The sequence below is a fragment of the Glandiceps talaboti genome, chromosome 11 (assembly GCF_964340395.1).
Source record: "Glandiceps talaboti chromosome 11, keGlaTala1.1, whole genome shotgun sequence".
Classification (NCBI taxonomy): domain Eukaryota; kingdom Metazoa; phylum Hemichordata; class Enteropneusta; family Spengelidae; genus Glandiceps; species Glandiceps talaboti.
Genome location: NC_135559.1, coordinates 2,585,917 through 2,613,222, shown reverse-complemented (window position 1 = coordinate 2,613,222; position 27,306 = coordinate 2,585,917). Strand labels below are relative to the sequence as shown.

The following is a 27,306-nucleotide window of genomic DNA, read 5'->3' as shown; positions in this document are numbered from 1 at the left end:
GCAGTATTCTTTTCTTAGTTTTTTACTACTGTAACATTGTATTGTTGTAATTTGCCTCTGAGCAGACTCTGTCTGGATTTATCATGCTCTATAGGTTTTGTAATATTATTGTTATTACTGTACTACCATTTCATAGCCAACCATTTGACAGAAAATATTTGAAATTGCCAGAAAATTGATCACAAAAGGGAATTTTACAGATTGTCTCCCCCTCATATTTCATCATGGTAGAATACATGTTGAATGTTTTATTTCTTAATCTCAATAATACACACTCTATTTTAGAACAGAATACTACTATAGCTTCCAAACTGTAACTCACCCAAAGAAGCTGGTACCTAATCACCTTGTAACCTATACATACTTGCCCTTCATCAATGTATGTGTGTGTGTGTGTGTGTGTGTGTGTGTGTGTGTGTATATATATCATATGGATGGATGGATGGATAGATGATTAGATATATAGATAGATAGATAGATAGATAGATAGATAGATAGATATAGATATTATCAAAATTCTACAAAAATGGAACACCCCAAATGACAGCCCATCCTCATACATTTAATAATACAAAGTAAAACCCAAGTGGGAAGAGAATAACCCACACTTGTGTGACTGTCAACATGGGAAGAGAATAACCCACACTTGTGTGACTGTCAACATGGTGAATTATTTGGTGTCTGGGGGATAATTCTAGCTTGTGCCATCCCACCTCATTCCCAACCTTTATGATTCAAAATATTAATATTGCTGCAGGCAGGAAGTAGATAATATCTGCTTGCCTTTCCCAGTCATTGTTTACCTAGTCTCGCTGCCAGACTCGTGACTAACATCCCTAATCTTGTTATATATACTGCACGGCTCGGCTCGGTTTAGGGATGATAGTCATGAGTCTGGCAGCGAGACACCTGTTTACCAGGGTTCCAAAACAAACTTTAACCCTTTCATGTCTAGAGACGAGTTTTAAATAATATGGGGACCCAATTTATATGAAAATTTTCATAATTACAATAATATTACTTTATTAGGAAGTAACATTTCTTTAATTCCAGTCGAAATTGAAGTTGATATATGCCAAAAACTTACATAAAACAAGAATTTTGTCCAAACGATTTTGGCAGGAATGTTTTCAGTATTGAAGGGTTAATATTGTGGGAAAGTATGTCATTTTTTACCATTCCTGTTGATAGGGTTCCCCAACCTAGCAAAACAGTGAAATCTTTGGCAAGGAGAATAATATTTGGAAACAAAAATGTAGTACAAATTATTAGAAACTGTCATTTTACCCGACTTCCCTTTTCTGTTGATGCCGGGTTACCATTCCCAACCTTAGAAAAACAGTGAAATCTTCTTTAGCCTAGGAAAGTGATTATATATGTAGTTCAAAACAAAATTTACAATACAAAGTATGGGAAAGTGCCATTTTTTACCCAATTTCACCTTTCTGTTATATTGGATACACCAAAACCATACCAAAATACTACAAAATCTACTTTAACCCAGGAGAATCTTTATATCAGGCCTAATTAAAAAAAAATTGTGTGGTTCTGATTACGCTAAATTTTAGAATTGGTGGGAGGTAGATTTTTTATTTTATTTTATTTTTTTTTCTCAGTGTGAGTGTCTAGTTCAGGTTTTCCATTGTTTTTCAAATGGTCTCTGTGTTGTTTATTTCTTCCTATCAGATTCACAGCCATTACAGATTGTAAAAACAGTTTTATTTTGTCTTTTTCAGTTGATGTCAGTTTCCGCATCTATTTCTTTTGAGACTTCACACTTTTTGCGATTTTATTCATTTTTTTTCTCGAATACATAAAAAAAAGTTTAGGGTTGGCAGTAAAAAGCTTAGTGGGGTCTGGTAACCAGAACCAAACAATTATTTTTTTTCATCAAACACACAAAAGGAGAGAATAAAACAAAACCGACTTGGTATTATAATATCTATACTCCTTCCTTTATTGTCTCATTGTCAGAGTACATAGTATTGAATGCACACACAAGAAAAGCTGACTGTACTGATTGGAATAACTGAGTGACTACATTAGACTGGTTTATTTTCACACGACTGAATGTCAAAAAAAAATATATGGTCACTAAATTGTACTTCTCATGTGGTTTGGTTGGTACGATTGGTTGGTGTGTGTGCGCATGCATTTGTTTGAACAAGAAACTTACACCGACTGCAGCATTTTTGGTGAACTTCCATAGCTAAGCAGGAAATTTGGATTTTTTGTGTCATTTTTTAAATATATTTTCATGACAAGATTTTGGACAAAAAATTGCAGCAAACACTCACAGGATGTTGACACAAATGTCATGTAAACTTTGCGTCCGATTCCTGGCGTTGTTGTTGGATGGATAACACCATCATTGAGAAGTACAAGTGGCATAATAAATGTTCTGAATATGTTGATTCTAAATTGTTCTACGTGTTTTGAGTACTAGTCCACATATTATAACTTTAATCCTTACTCCTATTAAATTCAAGGTGGTCGTAAATTTGGTAATAATATGATGCACCCTTACGAGATCTAACATTTATCTACTGTTGTTTACATTGTCAAAAAAACTTTCTTTTTTTTGGTTGAGTAACTGGTTTCTATGTAACGTTTGGTTAATATATGGATAACGTGCACCATATTATTCCTCAATAGTTTGTAATCACCTGAGTTCCACACACCGAACTCGAAAGCGAATCTAAAAACAAAGCCACGACATGACATGCTACATTTGATACACGTCTACAAATTTCCACAAATGCCATTATTTTACAGTCTGCGTATTCAGTGTATGGGACTCAAATGATCACATTACAATTTCAAACGAATTGTAATCTTTCAAGCACCCTTTAAAGAGAATTCATGAAAATTCCATAATTTTTTTTTTCAAAATTCAATATTTTATGAATAGAAAGACACTGGAAAACATTTCAAGTAGTAACTGCTATTTTTGTTAGACGGAAACTGCATTTTATTTTCATGTGTTATATGAATATTGCTTCACACCAGGTCCAAGTTGAGTTTGTCCAGTTTGTCAAGGCTCATATACAAGCATGAGAACTATAAATCCAAAAAGCGTTCCACTTATTTTGTAAATTTTAATTCACCACTATTCCACATTAAGCATGGGAACAATTTATATAAATATTCATTACACAAGGAAGCGTTTCACTGTATCATCATTATTTTTAAGCTCGTTTATATTCATCAGAACATTTTTTGAACTTTGTGAAAGTGAGAATCTGCAGTAACAGTCAACAACAAAAATAACAGCCCAATGTAATCCTACATGTAATCTAAACTACGACAAGATTTCGGCAAAAACGCCTTGACTACGATCATGAGATTTTTCGGCAAAAAAACGCCGTGTACTGTTCAATGTTTTGTAGAGGAAGAAAAATTGTCATTTTTCTTGGAGATTTAATGAATGATGCACACAGCAAGCACAGTGATTGATTCCAATATTTTCCAAGAAGCTATATAAAAAACATACACCTTACTATATGGTAATCAGCGCAAGCATTTAAAAATATCATTTTGAATTAATCCAACGCTAAAATTCTAATGGAATAGAATTATGCAGGTTACATATCTTTCTATCTGGTCTTGATTATTACTTCTTTTATAATATTTGTGGTTAAAGTGAAAGCTAACATTCTGCACAATAATAGTACTAATAGTTTGCAGCTGTAAATTGAATTATTATTTTTTTTTTAAATTTTGTCTTTCTGAAATGCTCAGAAGTTGAGAATACACCATTTGTGGTGCCGAAAAGACTTACAATTATATTGTAAATTACTTAGAGTCATAAAAAGCAATTTTTTGTTTTTTCAAAACATTTAAAAAAGCATAATGCAGCACTATGCAAGGTTTTAAAAATAGCAGCATTGATAGATATGATTCATGCCGTGTTGCCATAACAACATGAAAGTAAGGCAGCCATGCCATCCAAGTCTCCATGCAAATATCTTCTTTAAGTACATTCAAGCTTAGTTTCCCAAAGCTCTGGCTAATGATGATTCAAAAGTGGATGGCAGTTAGTGGTAGCTACACTTTTTTCACAAAATGATGTACTTTTTCTTTTGGTTTTACACCAAATTGAACATTTTCTCTCAGTTTTTATACCAAAATGAACATCATGTTCAAATTATGGCAGACTGAAATATACTCAAGAGTCCATAGTCACCATTACTTTGGTAACCTGCTATACTATCATCATGGCAACATCCTTAGATACTGTTACCATGGAAACTTCTCCATCTCTCTCTTTATCCTTAAGGTTTCTTTCTCTTTTTTTTGAAGTCAAAAGAATACATCAATAAACAAATAAAACATTATAAAATTCTCTAACTTTCAAAATAACTTTTACATCCTAAAATAATAATATTGTAAAAAAAAGTAAACATGAAAAGGTACTCATTTGTGGTAACTGCCTCTTTTAAGAGGAAATAAGCCTAATGTATCGGACACCTAAATACACACAAAAACTGCTAGTTTTTAACTAGCTTGTTAGAATATAATCATTCAAAAAATCTCAGAAATCTCTCAAATCTAAGTCAAACTTATTGTAAGGAGAAATAACACCATCAGTAAACCAAAAAAAAAAAAAAAATCCACAAGATTGCCATTTTTTAAGTGCTCTCTCTCCAATGTGACTTGTCTTCTTTTTTATAAGAACTGTAAAATAAAAATTAAAATAAAAAATCCCTCCCCCTAATTGAAGTGTAGCGGCTGAAGCCATGCTAAGCAAAGCATTTCCCAATGTCTACGATATATGGCAAGCAACGAAAGCTGCAATGAAACATATCACTCTCTGCAACATGCTGAAGTCCGGCAGATTGAGAGCACTGGCTGGCTGGCTGGGCTTGGCTTGGCTGGGCTTGGCTGGCGGCATAAGACAAGAGCCTAACACCCTGGCCGATTCATTTCAGCCGCTTGTAGAGCCAACAAAGCGGCTGGGATGTGGTAATATTTGCAGAGGGGGCGGGTGCACTTGCCTTTTGCAGCGTCGCGGCACACTGTCAGTTTGCCATCAACTATCTCTACATGATCTGGCACATACAAAGAAAAAAAAGAAAAAATAAACACTGATGAATAGAAAAATGCATTGATTCATTTGAAAATCTCATGATGAAAAATAAAATGAAAGAATTACACTGTCATAGTGGTGGTTACTTGGACTGGTAATGTCGCTGGAACGTTAGCACCACTGGGTAGCAATGTGGGTAAATGATAGAATTTGCACTTGGGACGAGTACACCTGCCTTGTGCTGCGTAGCGACAAAGGGTCACTTTACCGTCAATAACTTCTACATAATCTACATGAGAGAGATAATTACAATAATGATTGTTAATTACTAACAATTATAGAGAATCAGATAATGTGCAGCTTAATTAAACTAGTTATTTATAAAGACCACAGGTTGATTGCCATCACTTCAAACCACCACCCAAAGATTTTTAGTACAAAATTATCAGTGCAGTGTAAATAGGTGTGAAATTCCTAAGAATATTTCACAATATTCTTTGTCCATCTGTTCCATTTGTACAAGAACAACACAAATTAATATTAAGTACCATAAGGTCAGTTTTGAATCTTGACAAGTACTGACAAATATGTTCAGCCGTAATTCAGTATTAAAAGCACTAAAATCTTTGACTAGTTTCACACCATGAGACATCTTTTTCAGGAAGTTTGAATAAACTGAATGGAACAATTAAGATCAGAGATATTGTTGGTACTAATAGAGTATAAAAAACGACTTGAATGACCACTTATTTTTTACAAACGAAACTGAATTTTTAACCAGTTTCACAGCTAAATGGACATTATCAACAAAACAATAGGTTCTTAGATCTGTGATATTTTATTATCTTTATCGCTTTATAACCAATTAATGTAATTAATGTAATTATTTTGACTTGGTCATATGCAGTTTCAGTGTCAAACAACCAATGATGTACCTACACAATTGAAGTGAATAACACCTCATCACATCAAGGCTTGCTGTAAGTAAATCACCTTGTCTATTTAAAAAGTTTAGTTTTGTAAGTTTCTTCATCTACAAAATTTTGTTCTTTGTGTTATTATAGTTTTGAGGGCCATTTTGATCGAAATTGTGAATACTTTTGGTACATTTTTACCTCTTTTTAGCACATTTTTCTCTGTGCAAGTCTGTATGTATTGTATCTAAGATGTGACCTTCAGCATGTCAAAACTTGATTTCCAAAGTGGTGAGACGTGAAAGAGTTGTTAGTGAAAGCTAAGTTAGTTTCACAACTCAAGTGCTGTCATGGAAATTCATGTGCCATTTACTTTTGAAAGTTGTTAGGGTGACTAATTCTCAACAAATGACCTATGGACTATCTAATAAGTATCAATAATGTGATCAGACTCTTTAAAAAGGCAATTTAATTTTTTTAGAGTTTCTGTCAGTTTTGTATTGACTAAGCTTCCCTTATGCCGGCCAACACTTTGGGGACTTGAATAATTTCATTTTCATTTAAATGTTCTTGAGTAACACATTGTAAAGGAATGGGTCTGTATTTTAGGAAGTATAAGTAATCTAGAGAGTAGACTACACAGCAACATAAAATCTGTGTAAATAAATATTACACAAAGAAAAGAGAGACTGATTTGAATAGACAGTTGTCAACAACATCTCCCGTTTGTTTAAGCACAGCATTCCATGCTTCACTGAAAACCTGCCATATGGCGGCTACTGTAACAGTTATTGTTGTTGTTCCATTCTGCCAACAACTCACCTTCAGTTAAATGCACATAACGACAATTGGGCCGCTTACAGTTGCCTGCCTTGAAGTCACGACAAACAGGCAAAGTTTCCACCAACTGGATTCATAGAAGAAAAAATCATGAAGTTGTGTTAAATTTATGGTATTCATAGAGACCTTTCTATTGGTAAGTGCCATCTAACACAGAAGTAACAAAAATTATGTAACTATGGTAAACACTAATGTCATGCCTGGCTGCATTTTAAAACCTTGAAAAATCTATTTATTCCCACTTTCATTCTGGATCTGTGTGAGCAGCCATTTTGTGTATAAATTTGATGGTCAGTGTACATTTTTTGTGAACACAATACTCTTTCAGAACAGTCAAGTCATAATGAAAATACTGATATGCAAATTAACTAATTACTATGCAAAGACAATTAAGTATAACTAAATTGTGTTATAAATAACAAGGATCAATTATGGTTTACACAATTGTCATAAATGCATGCATATCTAAATATCCTTAATTAAACAAAAATTTACAACGTACATTGAAAATGAACTGTAAATTTGTTTGCTGAATATGCAAATCATACTCTAAATATGTAAATTCAGTCACTGATATGCAGAACATAGATTACCACCAAATCTGTTTCAGGATGTAAAATGCAATTCCAGAGACCATATACTTGTCATGATTGCTAGATCATATGTCATATGCAAATATTTTAATCACAAGAATGCCCTGTTGGACAGCACTAAGTGTTCTGGCTAGACAAATCAAATATTCAAGTGGATGGCTTGTTGGACAGGACATTAAGAATTTTCAAATGTCATAAATTGTCGGGCAGGAAAATACTTTGAATGGAAAGCGTATTCTGAATACTTTTCTAAATAATTAAACTGGATGACTTGTTGGACAGTACTGGCTTCTTCATATAAGATCTTGAAAATAATTTAAACAATTTAAAGCCAGTGGTGCTTTCACATGACACTGTTTGCTCAACGGAATGATGTCATTATATGCAGGCAAATAATCCGATGGTGTACCTGATCAGAAAATGGCTGTCATAAATTCACTAATTTGAAAATGTTCATTTTAGAATATGCAAACTATTTAATCAATGGACACTTTGTTAGACCTAAAGTGGCCATATGGATGAGGATTGGATATTTATTTTGGATTTTTAATTCATAAAATGATTTTGTCATAATTTTCTACTTGAAAAATCAATGTGAAACAACATTTGTGAAGTCTGTGTGTGTTAGTTAATAAATTGCAAAAGAATGTGTAAAATCTTTGTTATTGTATGTACAATAACAACAATTTTAAACATTTTTTACCTTTTTGCAATTTATTGAGCTGCAAATACAGACTTGGCATATGTTGTTTCACATTGATTTTTCAAGTAGAAAGCCATGATAAAATGTTTCATAAATTAAAAATCCAAAATAAATACCCAATCCTCATTCATATGGCCACTTTAACACATTATTTCGATACAAAAAGAACATAAATGAAACTACATCTTCTACCTGGTTCTGTGCATTGTAGTAGGGTACGTTAGCAGCCTGAGCACCAGCAGTAGGGACAGGGGCCATCATATGCACTACGCAGGTAAGAATGTCACATTGCCATGACAACAGCAGATAAACAATGTACAGCAGCCAAGCAACAACCAATGTTTGGCAGCAACATGCAACATATTGGCAAAGCAGGAACCCAGCCAGATGAACATGAAATAAAAAAAGAGAAAAAGCCAAAATTAGAAAGATGCACTCTAACCATATTTAAAAGAAAACAACTACACAATATTGTAAGAGCATGGAATTTTTCCTGTTAAACTATCTTTTCACAGTAAGTCAACGAAAAAAACATCGTGTGATGTAATCTTTATTCTTACAACTTTTTTCTTTTTAACATTTTGAGTTAAGGTCCTCAGAAATGCTTGTTAGTTTTGTTCTGTATCAATATTCAATTTCATTGCCAAAGCCATAGTGCTTTGTTCAAAGTACAATTTTCACAAATTTAACTTCTCTAATCATGAATTAAACTTTTTTGTAATGTTTCTTTTCTTTAGACTTATGACCAATTCAATGCTCCAACTTTTCCATCACTCTAAACTCTACGTACTTATATCATTGTAACATCAATAAATCTACATAGAATCAGTCAACCACAATATTGCACTATGGATTTTAGAAAATGTTTCTCTAAGCATGCAAATGCTATGGCCATACACAAATACATGTAATCTTATATTAAAGAAATATAGAGCCTTCCCTTTGTTTGTAATGGTATCTCTCACATGTGGGCTTTGTGGCTTTTGTAACTTTTATTTACTAATGTAACTTCCTTAAGTGTATGTGTGATTCATGCTGATTGGTTGATAATAAGCCTTACCTCTCAGTCAACCAATCAACATGTCTTTAACATATGTGTGTGATTGAGAAATGCAGCAAATGTTAAAAAATGTGACCATTTTTACCTTGGAAAAAGTAGTCTGTCTGCCATAACGTTTGCGGTGTTCGCAAAATGGTCAATTTTTAAAAATAATTTTCATTCAAAATAGGCTGAAATAATTATTACTAATAGTTGTTAGTTTTCTACATTTGCATTTATTACATTGAAAAAAAAATAATAACATGAAAAAAAATGTAAAAATAATAATGATATTGGAAATCATCTATGAAATGTGGTGTAACTTTATTCCATAAAAGTTCAACCAATTCATTTTCACAAGGAAGATGAGAAAAGGTGAATGAATGGACTAGAAAGTAAAGGATGGGAGATGGTGAATGTGAGACATGACACAGTTGTGAATGAGTTACCTTCAACCAAACCAATCATGTGGTATGGAAGCAATCATTGTGCCCACATAGTTGATTTTGGTGTTAGATAGCTCAGACAATATAGAAACTAGATATGTGATACGATGTTTACTCTTAATTCAATATTGCTTTGTCATGTTAAAGTCAGAACTTTTCCAAATATTGGTTAATTCTGATTATCTGCTGCATGACTGATGTTACACCTCTTGACTATGACCAATACTTGGTTTGCACAAATCACCACCAAACTTCAGTTATCTTCAGGAAAAATTTAACACTAATACTGAGTGCCAAGCTTTAGGAGTCCTTGTCACTTCCACAGAGCTGGACACAAACATACCCAAGATGGCAGTTCACAGTTTTTGAATACTAGTAATAATTCATCACATATCTGTATTTCTATATTGGCCTGAGTATGAATTGACCACTTACATGGTGTAGCTACCAATGGAGTCGGTTGTGCAAACTGTAAAGTAGCCAGGGCTTGCTGATACGGATTAGCACCAATCATTGCGGCAGGACCCTTCTTTGGTAATGGAATAATCCCTGGTAGGGCCTAGAGAAGTGAGATAAAACATGTGAAACAACACATAGACACTATATGTATACAGAACATACATCAGTACACACATATCTATGTCTCAATTGATTCTCTCCGAATTGAAAAGCCAGGTCACAACACTGTGACAAACAACATCTTGTAAATCAAATTTCAAATCTGTGAAATACATCCATTGTAGTCATAACAGACATTTCATATTTGTATAGTATATGTGATCATTTCTCATAAAAATCTTTGGATTTTAATATCACTTCATCCACAAATCATAACCTAAAACTACACACAAATCATTTCAAATCAATTCACTGATCAATTAATTGATTGATTGATTGATTGATTGATTGATCGCTTCATTGATTCTTTGATCTGTTAGAATAATGATTGATTGATTGGTTGATTAATAGATCAAAAATGAAATTACTGATCAATCAATAAAATTTTTATTGTTTTTTTTGTTCCAAATCTTGATCAGGAATGAAAGGCTCATTAAAGCAAGGACAGTTCAGTACCAGGTGTAGTATCTCATCGGCAGGGTCTCTGGCTCGCTTCTTGTTGCTCTTATCAGGCGTGGTCGGAAGCTTATTAGTATGCGTAGCACATGATGGCAATGGGCCAATGGGATTGCAGCATGGGACAGGCAGAGTCATTAACATAAACAGCAAGCACAGCAATGCATCATGGGAAACAAAAAAAGAGCAAAAGGAGGGATGTAAGTGACATTCATGCAATCAATGGTGTTCTGAGGTGAACAATATAAAGCCTATATATCAGAGAAGGAACAATGCATTGCCCAACATGAATATAAACAGCTCGACTGTGAAATCTAAGATACACAGAAAAAGAAACGAAAAAAATATACAGCCTGCTCATTCAAAGCTGGTGTATGTTGTCTTGTAAACCAGACATGCAGAGACACCTAGATTATCAGTATCACTTTCTTGCCTTTCTACTTTGTATGATTTAAAATAATAAGCCATTTACCATGCAAACAGTGAAAGCATCTTACTTGATACATCCTCTAATCAGGAAATTTTGACATGCACAGGACAGGAAAACTTTAAAGCTTATGCTTTGAGTTTTTTATTTGTTGCGATCTTAAACAAAGACATTTACAGAATCTCGGAAAGTTTTGTTTATTTTTTTTAAGTATATGTTGAGAGAGAAAGGCAAGAAAAGTGTGTAATTTTGGGTGATATACAGAATTTACCTGGTTCCCAATGGCATTTATATCAATGAGAAACAGAAGCGAAGAAAATAGAGTTTTGGATTTTACTACAGTGATATAATTTCCAATTGTTGGGGCGTGGCAGTGTTGATAACCAGCCGTTCATGCATTGCTCTCATCTCAACCCAGAAAAGGCAAAATAAGAACTTGTGTTTTCGTCGGTGAATTCCATCGAGATAGAGAAATCAGAGTGATATGAGTCTCTAATTCATCTACAAACGTTCAATGGTGTGCAGGCATTGAGATTGATCCACTTCATGTCAACATCAAAAATGCTACCTGTTACACATGCATTAAAACAACGTACAACAGCTAGTGCTCAAACTAAGAAGATAGTAAGACAAAGTTATTATTAAAATTGTAAACACTTGTGAATAAAATCAATCTCCACGTTCATAAAAGCAACTGAAAAAAGCTACAAGTACGTTATAAACATACACACATTAATTAATGATAAGACATTTAAAGAGAGAAAATATCAACACAACAACAATGACATTTAAGATTGGAGATAAGAACAGAACAGAACAGCAAACTGTAAGTGAGAAACATTAAGAAAAGCTAAACTAAAATAAGCTTGAAAATATGAAGCCATTGCAAATCATAACGCATGCAGCAAGCCTTTTATCTTGTACCATTTTGGGGTTAATTTTCTATGTGAGTGAAGATAATCTAAAGATGCCGTTTCATCAAACCCTCATACATGTATATACTTGTATAATGTTAAAGAAAACAAAATTAATACGTCCAGTCTCAAGTTAGTTTGTTTGTCAAAACATTCTTCTCTTTCAGTGTTTCGGTTAAAAAGGTGTTTGGTTTTTTTTTTATTTGAAGGTTTGGTGAGCATGATGGCTGTTGCTAAGCTAAGCAGAAAGCTGCAACAAGAAAAGAGCATAGACAAGAAAAATGAAAAGTAACTACGCTTTTTAGCACTGTAAGCAGCATTTACAGCAACGTAAAGAAACACAAAGAATAAATGTCTTTTTAAAAGAAGCAGTGATAGATGAGTTCAACTTCACATCTAATCTAATCTAATCTAATCTAATCTACATGCAGCTTGATCATAATGATTTTGAAATGAATCACATATGATAAGATACAATATGATTATAATGATCAAAAAACAACCACATGCATTTAATAGTGGCGAAATTTCATTCCTTTTCATTTTTTTTTTCATTTCCGATGGTAACATTGTTTGAAATTTGCAGCAGCTGATGCTGATTCACTATGTAGGTACATACCATGGCTGCAGCAGCAGCAGCCGCTGAAGCCTGTGACGCTTGGTGTTGTGCCGCTTTGATGCGTGCCTGGAGATGCGGCGGTGGATGGAAATATTTACATTTATCACGTGAACATCGTCCCTTGATGTAGTCCATACATACGGTAACGCTATTGTCAGTTGTATCTATGGTAACATGATCACCAGGGTGAGCAAACTTACAATCGTTTTCACCACGAGTGCAATTCCCACGCTGGAATTCACGACACACCTGTGTTGCCAAATATGTAAGGTTATTAGCATAGTAATCACTATAACACATTTGAAACATACATTTCAAGAATCTGATGATAATAAAAATGTTATTTCAAAAGACAAATGAACTCAATGAACTACATTTAACATTAACAGATAGGGGTCTATAAAGTCTACCACCTGTATTGGGCATTATTTGGAAGTTGTACACACAGAACATTATGACTTCATATCCTTAGGACTCAGGTTAAAAGGTGGGATTTATAGAAGCATTTAGTGAAGTACAAAGTTTTGATTTATTTGTATTTATCTGTGCTGATATGTCTCGGCATAACAACAACATTTCAGAATAACTGGTCTCTTAAATAATGTAAGAAACTTCAAAGATATGATATTAAACATTATCTCGTTTATTTGGGGTGGTGGGGGGGGGGGGTGAGATCAATTAGCAAAAAAGATATGAGGTGTTGCTATAAAGCCTTTTTCTATTCAATTACAACCTTAATTTTCACCCAAAGAGCACATTTACATATAATCTCAATGCCAAACAAGTTAGCCAACACTAGTATTAGCACCTATTGTGCAATGGTTAATTGGCTGCAATGAAGCATATTCAGTACCATGAGTGTAGATGCACTAGGACACAGCTGATGTAAAAGTAGCAGGTGACATTGGAAAGATAGGTGGTAACACTGATGAGAGAGACCATGAATTTGCTCTACAATTTGCTAAACAAACAATTTTTCAAACAGAAATCCTGAAAAAGTAGCTGGCAAGATGTTTATTGTTGGCTACCAGCCCTAATCTACATCCTTAAATGCATACAATAACTCAAAAAAAACGTATGAATAATGAGAAATAATTTGTAACTAACCTCTAATCGGTCATTTCTCTGTAGCTTATGTGGTGGTAACATGTGGGGTGGAGTCGGGACCATGCCAGGAACACTCATGTGTACATTTTCGTTGGATATTGTCGGTTGTGTATGGTGTTGTAAATACGGATTGAAAGCAGCAGTAACGGCAGGTGAATTCACAAACTGTGGACTCTGTCAAATTAAAAAAATGTTAGCATTAATGATGGCTGTGAATTTGATGTCATATGTATGGATTTGTTTTAAATATCTAAAAAGTGCATTAGTGAAGTCATATCTCAAGTAGAATTTTATGGATTTACAGCATAATAATACAGCACTCTGGAGCAACTTGAGATTCACAAAAATCACCTGACACCATGGGTAAAAGTTTTGTCTTTGTTTGATGTGTCATCCCATTACACCTTTCCACTAAACTAACACCCTCTACTTATGCAGTGACAATTAAAGCAGGTGAACAATTGCGAAAATGAATGTTCATGGACTCTGGGTTCGTTACAGATGAAAATTTCTACTCAAACAAATCAAAACAATTCTTGGAAACAAATCCAAATGTTACTGATGTCTCGTCAGGGATGTACTACTGTGAAATATTGCTCTACCCAGCTCTCAGCCCAAAATAAAAAGGTTTTCAATATAACAGAAAAATTAAATGGGCATTCGTCAGATGTCATATACAGCCGTTTCAGTGCTTCAACGCACATTTCAATGTCGTAAGTTAACGTCTTTGTTTGAAATCCTACCACACTGTGGCCAGCCCCAAATCAGTGAATGAGTTTCCTAAAGGCATTGTGGGTACGGTTTAATTTAAGCGGTTTCCTGGAGTTATAAGCCTTTGGAGGCATTACTCACTTGGAGCCCGCAGGTGCTGTGGTAGGCAGGCCTGGGTGACTCCGGTATATAATGTGGACTGGCTGGGGAGGCCTTGTCAGTGCCAACGGAGTCAATTGGAAGCATGCAACATGTCCCTGTCATGTAGTCCCAAACCGGTACCGTCCTCTGTAGTTGTAAATAGGGTAGTAATAGGGTAAAGTCATGGAATTTTAAAGGAATAGGGTATAAGACGACGTTAATGACCTTTCACCCATTTTAGTCTGTACACAGTCACTAGAGGGCGTCATTTACTGGAAAGGTATATTGTAATTTGTTTTCCTCCAAAATAATGGCTGACTGAACATAAATTTTAACCTGATTGTATATAACACAAATAGGAAATTTCAGTCTATCATCAACTAAAACTGGTTGAGAATTCATCATGTTAGTGCAGTAAGGTCATATCTGCCTATACAATTGCATAGCAAATACAACCTTTCTGCACTGACGCGACGAATTGTATGTAACTTTATAAAGAAAACGTTTTAATTTTTCTGTAAAACAAGGAACATACTTACCACGTGTGTTGTTATTGGCCCTGGCACAAAGGGTTGCAGGGGTAACTGTTGATTTAGGCTTTGTAACATCTTTTGAGTTGCTAAATTGTTACGTCCATTAATTTCAAGTTGATTTTTGAGATGTGGTGGGGGATGCAGATATTTACAATTTTCCCGCGTACACTTACCCTGGAAAATTGAAATGTGAGAAATATGGCACTGTCAAACAAAGAACGGCCTTTAAAATTTATTGTCTGGATAATAGTTATTGCCATATTAGGTCAATAATATACTTAGTTATGTTTGATATACTCCCTCAGAGAATTTGTAAATCAGAATTTCTAAACGTTAAAAGGATTAGAAGACTTGTATGTTGATCTTCAGTTCATGTAACGTCGGTAAACGTGTGTAAACACAAAGCAGTCTTCCATTTCATTTTCTCACATCGTACTATAAATCAGTCTGATGGGACAACTTATTTACAGCAAGTTATAAATCTTATGACAATCAACAAGAAGTAAACACTTTAATACATCTGCTATTTAATTCTTAAAATTAGTTTTCAAACTTCGTTTTACATTGAAAATAAGATAACCCCTTCAGTACTGAAAACATTCCCGCTAAAATTGTTTGAACAAAATTCTTGTTTCTGTGCAAGTTTTTGGCATATATCGAATTCATTTTAGACTGGAACTAAAGAAATGTTAGTTCCTAATAAAGTAATATTATTGTAATTATGAAAATATTCATATAAATTGGGTCCCCCATATTATTTAAAACTCGTCTCTAGTCATGAAAGGGTTAAAGATTATCACTCCCAAGTTATTCATAGTGGGATTGCAGACATATACATACATTGCATACATATTAGAATACAACATTGATTCATTAAATAACTGATATATAAGTCTGACAAACCTTTCACATCGACAAATTACAAACAAATAAATTCCATGTAAGAATAAAATAAAATATATTATGATTCAAAATTCTTCAAAGTCTGTGAAAAAAAACAATTGTAGTAGTTTTAGAGTTTTAGAGTTTATAAGTTTTTGATTTAGACATTACTAATTGTTAGCATCTTAACTAGTTATGTCAAGAATTTTATTTTTATTCGTAATATTAGTTATGTATCATTTTACTTATTGAATTATCATAAATATTGTCCTAATCTTATTAAATTAATAATCATTAATATTTTTAGTATTATTACTCAGATTATTGTGTATATTAATAGTTATGAGTAGTTTTAGATATTAAATTAGTACAAATTCTTAATGTCATTTTATCAAATTATAAATCATTAGTATGTAATTATTATCATTTTGTTATTATAATTATTTATATTATCATTATTGTTAATATATCTTGTATTGGTAAATACTGTATTAGCACAAATTGTTATTGATAATTACCTTCAGTTCTATGTTTTTCTGTTCTACATATGTTTTAGACAAATACGCGCAAAAGCTTTCTCCGTGGAAATAAGTCCTGCTAACATACATTGAGAGTTGTCATACATCTCTATTCTCAAGATGGCTGGCCGTAGACCTAAGACATAATACAAGTTAGTGTCTACTTTTCCCATTGCACTGTCCACAAAATTAAAGCGCGCCTGTCAAATCCTAAATTGCCATTCCGCCAAATTTTTCATGCGCCAACATAAATATGTTTACTGTTACTGTAGTTTAATTAAATTGGTGTTTCAAGTGTTCTAAATATCACGATTATTCTTTATTTGTTACAAATAAATAGACTTGTTTGCTCCAGTTTCTATTCCAGGAATGTATATAAATTTGTGGGCTGTTCATTACATTTCGCTTACAACAAATTAAAATTGACGATATTAGTATCTATAATGGTTCATCACTGAAGGGTGGGATATATTAATGTAAGTAAGAAAAGAGTCACAATATTGAACAAAACAATTCACGAAATTGGCAAAAGTAATTCTCTTAAACAAAAGTACTTCTGGAAATTGACAAATATTACAAGTTTGCATCAAAGTTCTCCTAAAAATGTTAATATATTCTAAATTTGTTCCAAAGTAATTCTAGAAATTGTTAAAAGTTTACATTACAGCTACTGCAGTTTTAACTAACATTTGGTCTTCTCCTGAAGTAAATATCAACTTCAAAATAAGATTTGGACCCTAACTGAAATACTTCTAGAAGTAGAAAACTATAGACTGCAATTTTTGAACTGAAGTATTTCTAGAAGTAGAAAACTATAGACTACAATTTTTGAACAAAGTATTTCTAGAAATTGTTAAACTTTACAAAGAAATCATTTTTCTCCCTCCCCCCCCCCTTCTAATGATAGTCAAATATTGTTGCTGTGAGTCAAAATGATAAAAACTGCCATTTCTTGTGAGTCACCACATAGTAAGAGATGGGGGAACACCAGATATTACACTAGAAATTGTGTGTGTCAGTGGTGTATCAAATTGGCTTAGAGGGAACACTGGTCACCACATATTAAGAGATAGGGGAACACCAAATTTGGTGTGTAAGTAGAAATTATGTGTGTCAGTGGCACTTCAAATTGGCTTGGAGAGCACACTCACCACATAGTAGGAGATAGGAGAACACCAAATTTTGGCGTGTCAGTAGAAATTATGTGTGTCAGTGGCATGTCAAATTGGCTTGGAGAGCACACTTCTCACCACATAGTAGGAGATAGGAGAACACCAAATTTTGGTGTGTCAGTAGAAATTATGTGTGTCAGTGGCACACTACTGAGGGCACACTGACTAAGATGAGGTTTAGCTGTTGACTTGTGGTAGTTTATATTAAAACCAGTAAACCACTTGACAAATACATACACTCATTACAATGATGAGATAGTGGGTCTATAAAGCTAATTGTAAAACAGTATGTGGGAATGTAGTAGCCAATTTACAAGTGCAAAGTGGATACTATAGGAGTCTATTACCAGTATGTTTACTTAGCAGTTGTACTTAGAGACGCCTGGAGAGAAGAAGTTATAAATTATTGATTTGACACATTCACAACTATATGCTATTTGTGCTTTCTTTTCTGGAACACTTCTCATTGTGTTGAATTACTAAAAGAAAAATTACTTTAATTACTTACCATACTTGCATATTATGATAGAAGTCTACCTCCCTTCCTCCCCCTCTCAAATCCCAGTACCCCCACCCAAAGCTGACCTATTACTAAACTCAATAAGGAAAACTTAATATGGAATTTTCAGAGTATTGTACCATGCTGAGTATTAATTGTTACATACAAAATACATAATAGATACATAAAAGTGCAATCACACTCCTCCCTTTCCACTCCCAATTGTTATAAATCAATTGATCAATCAATTCTAAGATCACAAATTTCCAGTGAAGCAATTAAGTTCAGAGGTGTTGCTTGGTTATAAGTTGAAGGCTATTGAGAAAAAAAATCAGTTTTTTCGGACCATTCTGAAGGTATTTGCCATATTTCCATAAATGAGGGGAAGTATAGGAGAAAACATGCCTGTCATGTGACACTAATTTGTAATTCTTATTTGAACTAATCACCATGACAACTATCACATCAAGGAGGGCTAGATAATCACAATCTTTAGTTTCAATACTTTATATACATAATTATAATTATGGTTGTTTTTTTCACTTAGAGAAGGAACTTTAGAGTTAAAATTCTGATATTTTATCCTGTAAGGAAAAAAGTCATATGCTTGGCGAGATTTCAATATCTCATTGACATCAGTAACTTTAAGAGAGGTCACATGATACTAATTCTGAAAGGTTTCACAAGGTCAGTCTGGTCCAAGAAGGTCAGAATGTCTTGACAAAGATACACACCAAATTTTGTCTTTGTGTACAGCTAGGTAAACTATCATCATTTTATCATTAACAATTATACTCCTCATTGGAGTGAGTGGGATTCCTTATTGGTTAACTAGGTCTTAAGATATCAACATATCATCATTACTTCCTCAAGTGAAATTTGGTATTACGCCCGACTGAGAGTCTAAAAAAAAAACCTGCTCATATCATGTGGCAATGATATGTAATATTAAGTCAAATCAAATCAAATAGTCTGTTCTTAGTAATAGGGTACACATGTTGAAATGACAGAACTACTCACCACTTGTCTTGTCTGTCTACACTGTAATAATACACATCAGTGAATGATTTTGACTTAACCAAATAGTATTATCAGAGATTGATGCACATGTCAAAGTTGAAGGACAGAATAACCACATAAAATACACTCATCACGTCTCCCTCCATCACCCTGTGCACCCTATGATGAGTAATGGTTTCGTCCAAACTTTTGTTCAAAATTCAAAACATACAAATATAGGTTGCATAGGTTATAGTTCAAAGAACAGGCTACTCCATTAATCTTACTCACCCCTCCTACACACTATACACCCTATGATGAAGAATGGTTGAGTCTGAAACTTCTTTGTTTCAAAATTTATCACAGAAATGATATAGGGTGCATAGGTGAAAGTTAAAGGTTCGTTGTAACCCGTGAGACCACTTCATTCAGTGCCAAATTGGGATATTTTTCTTACTTACACTGATGAGTGGTACCTTTTTTTTTCTGTTTGAGACATACATGTTCTGAATCTGTAAATCATTGATGCCGTGTGTGCAAAAACTAGGTACACTAGTTCTGCTGTGTGAACAGAAGCATTGGCGGCAAATTGTACACATGCAATGACAGCTATAAGCCATAGTCATTCAAGCAATCAACAACTTAAAAACAAAAATTACATAATGGCGCAGCAAAGGAACGTTAATACAGACTTCACCATGCAGAGTCTCTGCTCTAGTTTTTTTGGGACAATGTTATATACATACCTTAAGCGAATCAAAGCAAGCAGTGACACGACCGTTTTCTACGGTGACGGATTTTGACGGATGAGCAAACTTGCACTCAGTGTCAGGCCTTGTACATGTTCCACGTTGGAACTCTCGGCATACTTCAAGCGTCAACCATCGATTGTCCCTCAGTGCCATTATAAACAAATTTATATGTTTATCCTAAACCAGTTTTAACAACAAGCTGCAATGGAGCTATAAGCAGGGCCGCTTCAGGCAGCAAAGCTTAAAGAAATCAGCCCAAGTGGTTGAAAAATGGACTACCGGCCAAAAGGAATGATCGGACTTGATGCTATATGGCTTGCTGGAGATACTTTAAGCTGCGCTGAATTGTTTATGTTCTCACGATTCATTCATGAACTTGGTAAAAGGTGACTGAAAGGAGGGAAACTGCATACCAGTACACAACTCAAGTCCTCATCCGACACCTCTCTCAACTATTTATCACACACAATAGCTTTGCCTGCAATCTGTAAAGACAAAAACAAAAAAGAAAACAAGCCGTAAACTTGATGGTCTCTCTTTTTACTGCCGAATTACACTATAATAGAGATACTAACACACAATAAGGATAGTTAAACTCTAGTTATAGACAGCGGCTTCACTTCAACACATTTTTTTACCCACTTTCAGTTTGATACTTAAACGCACAAGGACGATTAACTCGGACCTGTACGGACAACGACTTCACTGCAGCAGAAATTTGTCCATCATTTTGATGCTTATACACAATACAGATGGTTGAACTGTACTATTCAGAGTCGGAGAGAGCAACTTCACTTCAACACACTTCAACTTCTTCTGATCGACGCTATTATACCAGTAATATCAACTACATGATGATGAAGACATACATGGTTTGTCTGAGCTAAAATTAAGATGTCAGTGAAATGTTGCGTGTGTAAAATCAATCCTAGAAACAAATTCTTTCAGTCGACCACATTCGTATCTATTACATTGAGCTGTTCTGACTCATATCCCATACCATGCACTCTGCGTTCTATAATTTCCTCACGTCTGCATTTTCTGACAGTTCTCCGGCAAACCCTTAATGTCGGTAATTCTATAACATGTTCATTAAAAATAAAATGACCAAGAATTTACAGAAAAATGCGAATGAGTTTTAATGAATGATACCAAACCTTTCAAGCATATGAGTTGTCAGTTTTTATTTACAGACACAGAACTCAGCACTCAAGTATGTGCCTAGTCTAACAATATTCATTTGCATATTGTGGAATAACCTTCGCTGTAATGAGCCAAACAGCTGACCCTCAGAAACACATGTATTTAATCTACAAGTATCTATATCCCATATATCATTGTCTTTATATTATTAAAAGCATCACGTGTGTGTGAGTACCACAATTCTGATATTATTAGTTCTATTATTAATTCCATTTACAGATATTCACAATTTGAAGCCTAAAGAATTGATTATAACTGACGAATATTTCAAAACTATGACATAAAACATACTGAATTTACAGTTGCAAAAATGTAAGTACATCATAGATATGAAAAATTGAATTATTCATGCTTCACATGATTGCCCTCTGTTATACAAGCACGATATAATCACACATTGCACGTCTGTTTTAAAAGCTGCATCAACATAATTACATTATCATGCTTACCTATCAAGTCCTTTCGTCTGAAAACATTAAATCTGACATTTTTCACCTTTTATAACTCAAAGACATCATTTCAGCCCCGTGTTGTAACGTATACTCAACTGACAAATTCCTTTCCAAACCTGTGACAGCCAACATCCCAGACATAATACTTAAGAATAAACATAGCATGCATAATATAAAACAGACCTGTATGGGGTGTATCCTTGCAAGACACTATACCAGCATTTAGTGACCTTGCCGCAGCGATAAAAGCAGACACACTGGGGCGATGACATTGTTCTCTGGCCCTCTCACCTATTATTCAATGTCATCTCCCATTGTTAATACAATTAATGTCTACATAATATCATGAATGAACACATTCAGACAAGACCTACTCAGTGATGTGTGTACCTGTAGGGTAAGCCTTTACAAACATTTCTCCAAGGGGGTTCTACAGCACTGTACTATGAGTTTAGTTCTACAGTTTTTAAAATTTATTGAAACTAGCCAAATAACCTGTGTAACTTAGTAGATTAATTTTTATTCTACTATTAGATTATGGAAAAAGAATTTTCTTTCAACGTTCAACTTAATTTTTTTTAAATTTCATGTGCTCTTCTACACTTAAAGTAGCCCAACCTGAATAAGTGAAAATACACAAAAACTTGAATAAACTGTTCTAGTATAATACTATTTCTATGCATGTCTTCTATGACATTACAATAGGGAACTTGCAATCCAGACTGAGCATGCTCAGATGCAAAGGACTATGGGATTATCTGTGGTTATCATAGTATCTCATCTTGAGCTACCGATAAAATAAACCTCCCACAATGGTCAGGGTGACTATGAATTGATTATTTGTGGTTGCAAACAATGTACTAACATTGTTTACAATACTAATTGATTAGTATTTATTATCAGATTTCCCATGATGCAACATTCAACATGGCAGGTTTGCAAGTTCCCTATTGTCTTCTGGCAATGTCAGAACATGAACATTTGAATGCATGGGATTGATTTACTACATATTATTTAATGTATAATAAATGACATCATCAGGTTGTTTGACTGTAAGTCATGTCTTTAATACCATACAGGTTTGAATTCAGTCATAGTCAAGCAAGTTTCAGCAAGAACAATACTGTCAGTAATATTTAAATATGTAACAAAAATTAACCTACAAAATCCCCTTTAACACACCTTACAAAAATATACAAGAAATATCATTTCATCTCATCATCAAAGTAGAATTTATTAAGTCAGGACCTAAAAACCAAAATATAACTAAAATGTGTGTGATTTGGATATAAAGATAAATTACCGATGATTTTTGACACAAATGTTCTTCATAACGTTTTAAACCGATGGTGCATTGTAAACATTTATTGCTGGTAAAATATCCATACATACATAAATGAAAAACAGGAAATAGTTTGTACATGAAAGAGGAAATTAAAAATATTATAGATAAGTAGATAAAACGTTAGAAGAATCAACACATTTATATGTTTTTTGTATTTTGTTCTTCAAAGATGAAAACATTTCAATCTCAAACAAAATGATGAAATGATTGGCCCATTTGATATTATTTACACATGGTTATCAAGATAGTGTACATCAACAATTTGTTGACAGATAATTTAGCTAATTAGGAGGATTGAATCACTTTTTGGTTGTATTTCTCAATGATTTGGACCTTCTCTAAAGTCTTGTAAACTTACTAAAGGTAACATAAGGTATTATTCAGATAAAACAAACCAGATATTTTCATTCCAATAAAACCTCAACCACTCTATTGCTTATAGATTTATGATCATAAATCTAAATTAGTAAATTTTACGAGATGTAAATTTGTAAACTACCGGTAACCAGTTTATAAATAGTCGTACATCCACCTGATTATTTGCACATACATTCTTGTTATCTTTATTTGTTAGTTGGTTGGATAGTGTTGTTTTGTTTTGTTTTTGTGTTTTTCTTGTGTTTTTGTAGTTTGTTTTGTTGGCTTTTATTTGTGTCTGTGTGTGTAGGTGTGTGTGTGTGTAACTTTGGTTAAAATAATTTTAACAGTGATTCGACACAATTTTATCAAGTATACCCACTTTCAAACATACAGAAAACTTTCCATAATTATTTTATATCATATTGATTCATAAAAAAATTATGTTAATTTTGATTAATCAACTTGATGGCAAACAAATCGATATGATAATTTATTAGGAGTGTCTATTATATTAACTTAAGGAAACAGCAACAAATGATTGATGGTAGAAGGTCACCATATTGTAGTAAATGTTTACAAAATTTTCACCTCTGTGATCAAGGTTCAGAAAGGTTAGTGAAAAAACTGTCTATTTTGATGAAGTGATGTATGGACTATGACGCTGTAGTTGACAATAACTTGAATTATGGAGACAACGTGTTATATATACATGTTAATGGGCATATATATACACAGTTATTGATGTACCTGCTTCATGAGTGACCATGCAATCAAAACGACCTTGCTAAACGCTTTGAATTATTGACAATGAAATTGTATCTGATATTGTTTATGTCTCCGTACCATGGCTGACTGATGTCTGCATATTAAAATATTCCATAATGATGAACGAATGAATTAATATGAGATGAAAGCATACTTTATTTACATATTAAAATTACCAAAACATCTGTTTCACTCTCTATACACAAAGTTTTGTAAACGCGTTATGTTTAAATGTGTATTTTTTAATACAAAAATAATTGTTTGATTTATGGGTGCCATTTTTAAAAACATCAATTTTTATGTTCAACAAGTATGTTTGACTTGACAATTCATTTTTCATAATCATGAATTATAGCACCGTCATTGTATAAATAGCTAGAAACATGTATGAGTCCAATTTATGTCATTTTTGACCATTCCCACTGGGTTTTACACTACTTGGATGGATGTACCCTTTTACACCCATGAGAACTGAACGATTTGCAGCTCTGAGCCATTTGATCTCATCAACCGCGCCAAATATCTAACAATATATCAATTCTTTGCCTGAAGTTCAGCTTTCTAAATAGAGAAGAATGTGTCTGCATGTCTCTACAGATATTGGACTTTGTGTCACCTTTAGCAGATAATTGTATGTACGTGGCAGTACTCACTGTCCATCTATCTCACAGACCCAACATTTGTTCAATGTTCTAAATTCGATAAATTAATAGATCTCTAGATAAAATCCAATATTTGTATCATGTTAATTATTCATAGACTCATCTTTCAATATTGACTAGTAATGTTATTTCCCTAAAAATGGATTCAGCATTTGCAGAGCTTATTTGTCTGATTAGCTATTCAGATGTGCATGCTGATAGACGACGACAAGAACGCTCGTTTATAACCAGAAAATGCCAGTTTAGACGGTGAGGTAATTACACTGGGCGATGTGAACGCCATGACAACCTCAATACAAATCTGACATTGTCTGTACTCACCAAGGAGATACCATTATATAGTAGACATGATGTCACTGCAGAAAGCAACTTGGAACACGTGTGCTGCATAAAAATATCCCCCAATGCATGCTTGGAATACCAAGGTTTTGTCTCTTTGGTAAATTTTAGTAACCTTTTCCTTTATTCATGACTTGTATCCTCTCCACCCCCACCTCACCCCCATTCCCAAACAGGAATAACATCTGCTGAAATTTTGAAATTTAAACCAGGTTTTACACAATGAATAAAGGAAATATGATACCATGGAAACGACACTGCTTCATCTCACAAAAATTAACTTGTCTGCTTGTCATGAATACCATCCAAAATTACATGCAAATATTCTGACCGCCATTTTAGAACATGTTTGAATAAGTTAGCTAGTATTATATGTAACATTTAAAATTGATCAGTGTTTTATCAACATGAAATATCAATATGGAAACACATATATTTGCATATCAATATTTCATACCATGTTTTTAGGTGAATTTTTCGCAAAAATTCAATTTGTTATATTGCTTGAAATTGCTTTCATCTGTGTACATTATTAGTTTGCACTAGTATACTGATTAATTGAAAATACTACATCATGGTGCACAAAATGATTATAAATACAATCTCTTCTTCATTGCTCTTTTGGAAATGCATAGAAACCAGAGCTAGGAGATTTGTGTTGTCATGGTAACAGTTGTAACAGAAGAAAAAAATTTGGCAGAACAAAGCTAAGAATGTTGAAAATGCTTTTTTTGGAATGGTTGTTTGATTAATACAACATAAAAATTCAAAATACCCTGTAATTCTTATATATCTGTCCATAAATTTCTTCAAAGTAAATATCTGTAAATTATACTCTGGATCCTTTAACAAAATGAGCGATAAAAAGAGCAACAGCACTTCTTTGAAAGTAGGCTAAAAATGTCATTGATTACTGATATTTTATATTATTTATGATTTATTCATACCAAATATAGATTGATGTATGTTTGTTTATTTCTCCTGTTGCATAGTGAAAGGATTCATTGATACAAAACCGGTAATGACCACTTTGCCGCAGTGCAGCGAATGTAGCTGTCTATCAAATCCATTTTACATTTTAGCATGGAAATCAATCGCATACTGATGAGTTTTTACACGCTGTCGACATACCATTTGCCTATTCAAGAATGTTCAGAAAGCAGTCACTCAGGAGCAGAGAAAGGCTGTTTTGGTATGTTACCAAGTGCACTTCAACTGAACTCTGAGTAGTTTTCAATCTCTTATCCTGTTACATACAACCTCCTCATAAGTTTCTCCACAATTGAGTAATAGTTCTCCATACAAATACAACCATTTTTTTGTATCCCTGATTCTTTAATGAAGATCACTTTTCATTTACTTAAAATATTTAAAGTCATAATCCGCTGACATACACAGGATAGGAAAACATGGAAAACAGTGCTAATAGTTGCCATGGTGATGACAACTATTTCACACATGTGGTATAAGTAGGGTCATAATGATAGCATTAGCAGATGAACTTGAACTATTGTGACCTTGTGTGTAAATTCTCAAACACAACAAAATGCAATGTAAACTTGAAAGGGCTTAAAACAAGCTTCATCAACATAAAATATGCAACGATTGTTGAATTTCTACCATACAGTTTTGAAGGGGCAAGTTTTCACCACCATGTGCTCACATTAACCTACTTAAGGTGCACAGAGATGATTTATGAGCAAGATAAAGGACTCAAGATGTCTGGCCTGATGTGACCCAAAAGCACTGTTAGGAGAAGTCACCAAAGTGCAACTAATTTGCTGTACAATATGGCTGCCTTTATCATCTCAAAATCTGAAAATCAATTCTAGGATATATCCTACTGCATTGATGATATAATTCAGATGGTAAAGTTTGAAGAAGCTCTTCAACATTTTTAAAAAGTCGATAATGCAATTTTTATGAGCCTATTTTTAAAAATTGATCAAATATTGAACGATACTTGGATGATATTGAACGACATCAACTCAATATGCATTATATCTATCATTTCAATCTAATATAAAAATGAAAAATTGCCAAGAAATTACTAAAAACACAAATATTTAAATAAAATACTTTTTTTACATAAATGCTGTTGTTTAGTCCTATGAACAGCTGATCAAACATGACTACCATACAAATACATTAATCAGTAAAATAGTCAGGTTGATGTTACAACTGAATATGAATAACCATTACATGAATTCTAAAATTACCAGGCAAACAAAATAACTGATAACGCTGATAAATTTGTTCTTTAGTACA

At 33.5% G+C, this 27,306-nt stretch overlaps 1 protein-coding gene across 8 annotated transcripts in view; it reads right to left on the bottom strand.

Moving 5' to 3' along the window:
* Positions 1-1,933: 1,933 nt before the first annotated feature.
* LOC144441917 (muscleblind-like protein 1) overlaps positions 1,934-27,306 on the bottom strand; it is a 62,438-nt gene continuing 37,065 nt past the window's right edge. For 4 of the 8 annotated variants that reach the window (XM_078131182.1, XM_078131179.1, XM_078131181.1 and 1 more), the window contains exons 2-11: positions 20,326-20,397; positions 15,097-15,264; positions 14,558-14,704; positions 13,706-13,879; positions 12,599-12,847; positions 10,639-10,707; positions 10,000-10,123; positions 8,272-8,345; positions 6,766-6,850; positions 1,934-5,318 (exon numbers count right to left, since the gene is read on the bottom strand). In XM_078131182.1, coding sequence (XP_077987308.1) covers positions 5,152-5,318; positions 6,766-6,850; positions 8,272-8,345; positions 10,000-10,123; positions 10,639-10,707; positions 12,599-12,847; positions 13,706-13,879; positions 14,558-14,704; positions 15,097-15,165 — 1,158 coding nt within the window. In that variant the 5' untranslated portion in view covers positions 15,166-15,264; positions 20,326-20,397 and the 3' untranslated portion in view covers positions 1,934-5,151. The other 4 variants (XM_078131174.1, XM_078131176.1, XM_078131178.1 and 1 more) reach the window with 4 other exon arrangements.